At 33.1% G+C, this 7,693-nt stretch overlaps 1 protein-coding gene across 2 annotated transcripts in view; it reads left to right on the top strand.

Annotated features, from left to right (window-relative positions):
- Positions 1 to 829: 829 nt before the first annotated feature.
- The window catches only part of LOC145277721 (uncharacterized), a 60,808-nt gene continuing 53,944 nt past the window's right edge, over positions 830 to 7,693 (top strand). Inside the window, exon 1 of one of the 2 annotated variants that reach the window (XM_080129423.1) lies at positions 830 to 1,281. In XM_080129423.1, the coding sequence (XP_079985549.1) occupies positions 1,251 to 1,281 (31 nt within the window). In that variant the 5' untranslated portion in view covers positions 830 to 1,250. The remainder of the gene's footprint in view (positions 1,282 to 7,693) is intronic. The other variant, XM_080129421.1, reaches the window with a different exon arrangement.

Genomic DNA, 7,693 nt, shown 5'->3' with positions numbered 1-7,693 from the left:
GTATATCATTCAAACACGGTAGGTTTTTGAATATATGGTTAAGTAGCAGTTATAGTCATTTAGAACAGCTTTAAAGCTTCACCGCTCACTCATTATTCGACGAAATTTCAAACAATTATTACAGTTTATAGATCACCTTCTCAACTATATTGGGGGAAAAAACTTTCAATTTTCGTTCAGTAAAACAAAAGTTATGATAAATATTCTGGTGTTCAAAATCGTCAAAATATGTAAGGCCGTGAGCGACACTTTTTATGACTGGTTAAGACTACTGTCGCAAAAAAGAAATAACTCGTAAAGCAAACAGAATGAACGCGTGAAAGAGACATAATGGGAGTATTTTATTGAAACCAGACGAGTGCCGTATATTGCTATTACATGTGTTTATGGGGGCAAAAAAAAAAAAAAGAATAAGACTAAAATTAAACAAAGAACAAGTGAATTTATTGGAAACCTGGAAAAATCGTGGATTATAGAAAAATGCGAACATGAAAAGTAATATGGTTAAGCTTAAACATGGAAAAGTAAAGGACTAGTTGGAAAATAAAAGAACAAGATATTCTAGTAAAAATATAATAAATTTATGCTTAAAATATTGCAGCATTCAGATTTTATAAATTCAATTTATAACATTATATAATCAATTCTTAAATTTATTATATTTTTTCTAGAATATCTTGTTCTTTTATTTTCCAGTTTTAACAACTAGTCCTTTACGTTTCCATCTTTAAGCTTAACCATATTACTTTTCATGCTCGCATTTATATATATATATATATATATAGTGGGGAAGTCGTTCCTCTTATGCGAGTGCGCACACACACGTCGCGCGCACTTGTCCTTTCTAATTTGTGGATATGCTGTGACTCACAACACTGTGCCTGTGCCGGTCCTAAGAAAGGACGAGAGAGAGAGAGAGAGAGAGAGAGAGAGAGAGAGAGAGACGGAAAGAGGGAAGAGGTGGGGCGAACAGATTTGTGTAAATAACGGAAGGAAAAAGAAAGAAAGAAAAATCGACGACAGTCCTCGTTGGAAAAAAGTGTAATAGAAGTCACAAAACTGAATTTCACTGACGGATATTGTACACATATTGTTTCTCCTTTTTTTTCCTAACTACGGAGGATACAAACTAAAAAAGAAAATTACAAAAAAAAAAAAAGAATTCTTGTTTTGTAAGAAGAACGTTAGATAAAAAAAACTTTATTTAAACTTGTACAGTTTCGTAGTCACAATACAATTAAAATATAATCATGCCTTTCCCTTGGTGTTGCAAACGACAAGGTAAGTTCACTTCTTTTACTTTTCAACGTTTCAGAAAAAATAAGTTGTCCCATGTCCAATCAATGTATATGAAACACAACAGTTATATGCACAGCCGTTCTTGATATATATATATATATATATATATATATATATATATATATATATATATAATTAAAATTATATATTTATATATACATATATATATGCACAATGCACAGCCGTTCTTTATATATATATATATATATATATATATATATATATATATATATATATATATGTATATATATATAATTACATACATACATACATATACATATATATATAATATATATATATATATATATATATATATATATATATATATATATATATGCACAGCCGGTCTGGATATATATATATATATATATATATATATATATATATATATATATATATATATATATATATATATATATATATATATATTCGCGTGTGTATGTCAACTACAGAGAGTTTTTCCGTCGTATACCACCTCCTTAGAGTGGCTGGATACATTGGATGTGTAGACTTATTACTAAGTAATATATATACGGCTTGTTTGGTGTACATCGATAAGTCGATGTTTTGGTCTTATCGACCACTTCAAAACTATTATTTCACTGATACAACATTTACTGTTTTGAGGAGTGCGCCGTGCGGTCTCTCTCCCTCTCTCTCTCTCTCTCTCTCTCTCTCTCTCTCTCTCTCTCTCTCTCTCTCTCTGGCTTTAGCGTATAAATGAATATGTGCGCATACGAACAAGTGCCGTTTAAGTTGACTTAAGCCTGCCAAGATCCAATTTTTTTTTAAATTTTAACCTCTTGGCTGGTTTTCTACCGGCTAAAATCTCTAAAAGAACGGTTCACATAAAAAAAAATCACAATCATTTGACCAGCCTTGCGCTGCTCTGCGTTTTTGCGTCTAGGAGGAGAAGCACTTTGGAAAAAAAAAAGAGAGACAGATAGACAGACAGACGTAGTAAATTTTATAAATCAATGTAGGATGTGTGGGCCCCAGAACCGATCATAACCGTGACACAAATATCAGAAATTACCTGCAAACATTACTTTACTAGTTCTCACACCAGTGAGAGCACCCTAAGTGACAACCAATAAACGTATACCTCCACCACAGGAAGTGGAGGTACTTCTTGGTAGGAATGACTTGAAGTTTGAACGTAAGATCCTTTGACTTTCTAAATAGGAATCAAAATGTAGTACATGTTCTGTCTTCGTCCCAGCTTAGACTTACATGGGGATAACTGATAGCAGGAGGCGTGGCTATATATATATATATATATATATATATATATATATATATATGTGTGTGTGTGTGTGTGTGTGTGTGTGTGTGTGTGTGTGTGTGTGTGTGTGTGTGTATACAGGGTGTCCGTAAAGTTACTATACAGTCTTATTGTTTTATTGTATTATATTTGTATTAATAGAAATTGTTTGCCTTGATTGTTGCAGTCTTTTCGGATGTAACACGTGTATTTTCTGAGATTTTTATAAACATAAAGGTGTTATTTCTTTTTATTTCTTTTGTTACAAATAAATATTTTAATACAATATCTTACTGTACTGTTAATATATTACAGGGTGTCTGTATAGTAACTTGTAAGACTGTATAGTAACTTTACGGACACCCTATATATATATATATATATATATATATATATATATATATATATATATATATATATATATATATAACAATAAATGCCGACGGTATTCTTTTACTAATCAAGGTTTACTTTGATCTGTATTTATCTATAGGTTGTATTTTTTTCGGACACATTTTGGAATTGAAATTACTTAGCCTGGCAGAGTCTGGGACATTTTTGAGTAGTCGATGACCTTGCATCTGTGCAGTTCTAAGCGGTCCACTCTCCCAGGCGTTACCTTTTATCTTTGAGAAGATATTAGTTTATTGCTAATTGAATGAAGCGCCCTTACCGGAAAACGCTGACGAGGCTGCTCTGATATTTTTGTCGACTAGAATTGTGCGCTTGCTTTTCAATCTTCCCCTTTCCAACTGTGTGTCACATCTATTCCTGGTGGGAAGGCAGGTAAATATTTCGGGGTTTTTTTCTCTGAAAAGTAACATCAGTGTTAAGATTAAAAAATTTAGCTGAGCAATTGTCCTACTTGGTATGTCATATGAACGTTTTGAGATTTTAGTGGTTGTTTATTGACTGCTTGTAGTTTTCTGGTTTTCTCATTTTAATTAACGAGTTGCCGTTTATCAAAGTGCAGAGGCAACTCGAGGATAAGGCTGAATGAGTTTGCCGAGTGGACTGAGAGACAACACCGTGAAGATTGGTAACGGATGGTGGAAATTGGGCAGCTCGACAAGAATTTGTTTACATTGTACTTGAAAACAATTACGTTGTAGTTGACTGAAAAATAGCCCCGCGATATTGCGTTCCACAGACGGGTACTTCTAGGAAAGAAACTCTGCTCATGGAAGCTCCGTTTATTTTTAGGTATAGAAAGAAAAATTATTAACAGTAACCACCTGAAGAAGGTCAGAGATTACATCGACTGAAACGTTGTGAAAATGACACAAGATGAGAACAGTAGTCCGAAGAATCCAAATAATACGAATTACCAGTTTTTTGTTGTGATTCTTTTTTATTTTATTTTTTTAATTTTTTTATTTATTTATTCTTTTTTTTTACAGTGGGGAGGGACCATAGATTGGGGCTCAGTCAAGCACCTCTTTTATTTTGATTACTAATAACAGACATCCCGGTTATCGTTAGTTCACAAAAATCAAGCAACGTGGAGCTTGGTTAGTACCAGATGGGTAACCAATTGGGAATATCACACGCTATGTGTGGGAGGTCGATGACACCTTGCGAAAAGTTAACGTCGTCAAAACGGGTTTCGGGCTGACAACCGTGAAATATTTTTTTTTTCTCTGTCTATAAGATTCATCATTTTAAACGTGAGAAACACGACGTTGAAGTGTACAGCGTACATTTATATAAATGAAATGAATACCTTTCAAAGTTCCAAGATTATTTTTTTAAGTAGTTAAGTTTTATGAGTACGGTTCATTTCGCCGTGTAAAATTATTCACCATCGATCCATCAGGTTTTAAATCGATCGGAATTAATCGAGAATATCTTACAAGGAGAGATCAGAGATTGAAGCTCAGTCGAGCATATCCTACGGCATTAACGATACTAAAGCAACATCTCTTCTGCGAAAAGAATTGTGAAGGTTAGAAGAGATCATGTTGAAGGATGGCAGGCCTATGATCAAAACTGTAGTATCTGTTCGGTTCTCAATCAGCGGCGAAGAAACACTTTTAAACAGATAGATTTTTTTTCTTTTAGTAACTAGGCTTTCATCTGTAAAAAAAAAAAAAAGACAGTGCAGGTAACCTTTGCCCTTGTACGTAAGAATGAAATGGTGACCTCGTGTCAGTATTTTTATCCGATCTGCAGACTACGACCGAAGTAATTTATAAATTGGAATCTGATTTTATTTGTTCAAAGTGTAGTAGCTGTTCTATTTGAAGATGTATTTATGTAGTAAACCAAAAAGTAAAAAAATAAAAAATAAAAGAAACAACATCACAGAATTTAGTTAGAAAAATGGTAAAATAACACATTAAGGGCGCTGCAAAATCAAGCATGTTTATGGGTACAATATTTTTCCAATGTATTGATTTAATTTATGAAATGGTTACATTTTATCCCGATGCACCAGAAGAAATAGCCAGGATTCATTTTAAAGACGCCACAAACAAGCGGGATTTTTTTTTCTGAGTCTATACTAGCTTTTAAATCTAGAATCTCAACCCAACAAACTAAAATGGTCAAATGACACCTTAGAGACGTTTAATATTTTATTTAATTTTACGCTTGATATATTAATAATAGGAATTTGCTATCTGTCCGAAGCTGAACCTATCTTATTGCTCTCAGATCTGAAGCCGAAACAATACTATTACTATCGTTTAATGCTCAGTTCCGTTTACTATACTATTTCAGACATTTTAACTATTTTCAACGCTCAATTGAGATGGTTTGATTTGATTGGCTGTTTTTGAGGTTATTTAATGCCGAATCCGGTAATTCTGAAAAAAATATTTTATTATTTAAGTTCTTTATATCTTCAAGTATTTATCAATGATGTTATCCTTGGTTATTTCGTTTTACGGGTTCAGTCATTTTTGGGAAAAGTCTTGATGCTTCGAGTTCTTTATATTTTCAAATAGTTATTCATGGTGCTTGGTTTGGGTTTTTTTTTTTTTTTTTTTTTGTAGAGTAAAAGTGTTGCTTTTGTTGTTAACTTTGCCGAACATGAGTTTATCTTATGTTTCAGGAATTTAGAGATGACGATGGACAATTTGAATTCCCAAAATCATCAGAGATTAGGCCATTCCAGTAATGATCTGGTTCCTGTTGATTTTGCGGTGAGAGTTGTTAAGTTATGTGCAGTTCTAGGAGGTCAATCCTCCCATGCTTTGTTTTCTCTCTTTGAGAAAGGGGTTAGTTTATTGCTTATCGTCTGAGGTGCCCTCATTGGGGAATGTTGACGTAGCTACCCAGGCACTTTTTACAGATCAGAGTGATCCTCCTCGGAGGCGCTGACTTTTCAATCCTACTTTCTTTCGCTGGTGTCTAAGTTCTTGCAGTGGGAGTGAATTAAACCAACCAACTTATTTGAATTATTCAGATAACTGTTCTTGTCTTGGGTGTTACTTTCACAACAAGCTCGTGAATCTGTACAGAATTTCGAACGGAACCTTTTATTTAATCCACGTTGGTTACTTGTCCTCGTTCCGTCCACCATAACCGGGTAGAAGTTTTAAATAATCAATGTGATTTGATTTTTATTTTCGACCATACTGGGGAATAAACCTTCAATCTTAAGAAGATTATCACTTAGAACTGCTTATTGCTTAGCAATTTTATCCGTTATGCCACGGATCTATATGCGTGGTTTCCGTTGAAATTCCGTACAGATTGCCGAGTTCGACATAAGGATTCCTGTGATTGATAGGACGCGCCTGAAGAAGGGCGAAGGTTATATCGGCTGGAATGTGCGACGATATTCCAGATGAGAATAGTACTCCAGAATAATATAAATTGTACAAAAAAAATTTGGTCTTATTATGATGGCATTGTCTAGTCATAAAAAAAAATGTATTAATCGGACGACTTATTTCATTTTGGATGTTATCCTGAACGTTGAATGTGCTTGGCTTAGTAGCGTCCGAAAAGTGAAATTTTACAAATACCGTAATACTGACATGATGATGCCGCAATCTGTAGTTAAAACTAAGATCTCCTCGGGCGAAAAGTCTGTCCTTTCATTTACATGTTCAGATAGAAAAATATATCACAAAAAGTCTCATAAATTCACCTGTCATCGATATATATGGCGTCAGGATGTGTTTAAAAAATCAATAACGTACTCACGCTTAAATACAAATTATTTATATAAAAACTAGATGTTACATATTTCAGAAATGTAGCATAGGTTCATTGCAATGGAAGTTTTTTTAAAAAAAGCGTTTACAAATCCAAACAAATCACCAGCGACTCACGAAATGAAAAAAAAATCGAATGAATAAATATGTAACATGTAGTTTTTATACAAATAATTCGCGTTTATATATATATATATATATATATATATATATATATATATATATATATATATATATAATATATATATATATATATATATATATATATATATGTGGGGGGGATGGGCCTGATGCTAAGGAATTAGGTTGGAGAGTTGCATGTTTTGCTTTCTATTCTAGCTGATGGCACCCAAGTCACACACATATATATATATATATATATTTGCTAATATCTTTAAATGAATATATATATATATGTGTATGTGTGTGTGTGTATGTGTGTGTGTGTGTGTGTGTGTGTGTGTGTTATTATTGTGATATCTAAGTCGATACTACACCCGATTTTTTATTATTAAGCTGATATCAATTTAACGATGGAGGGGCAACGGGTGGGGGAATTAAGGTTGGATTCGTGATGATCGTATTCGTTTTTAATTTTCGTTTTAACGTTCATTTTACGTGCCGAAATGAGTTCGGCAGTTTTAAGAAATCCACTTCAAAACTAACCAATTTCAGATTGGATCGTTATTTAAACTACATGACTTGAAATCTAATATATATATTTGTTCAGACAAAAAAAATTTATAGGTCGAATGCTCTTCCTGACGCCAACTCAGTGGGTGATTGGTGACTGGTACTTTTATTGAAACAGCATCTTTATTTGATTGCCTAGTAAGGCTAAAGATGGCTTCATCTGCCCTTGATGTTGTAATGTTAAAATTGCATAATGAATAAAGTTTTACAAGTGAACCACACTATCGGAAGTGATAGCATAAAAATGTACTTATGGAAAGTAAGCTATATA

The sequence above is a fragment of the Euprymna scolopes genome, chromosome 6 (genome assembly GCF_053919585.1).
Source record: "Euprymna scolopes isolate OS-2025 chromosome 6, ASM5391958v1, whole genome shotgun sequence".
Taxonomy (NCBI): Eukaryota; Metazoa; Mollusca; class Cephalopoda; order Sepiida; family Sepiolidae; genus Euprymna; species Euprymna scolopes.
The sequence above is the reverse complement of the archived record's forward strand: the minus strand, read 5'-3'. Positions and strand labels throughout refer to the sequence as shown.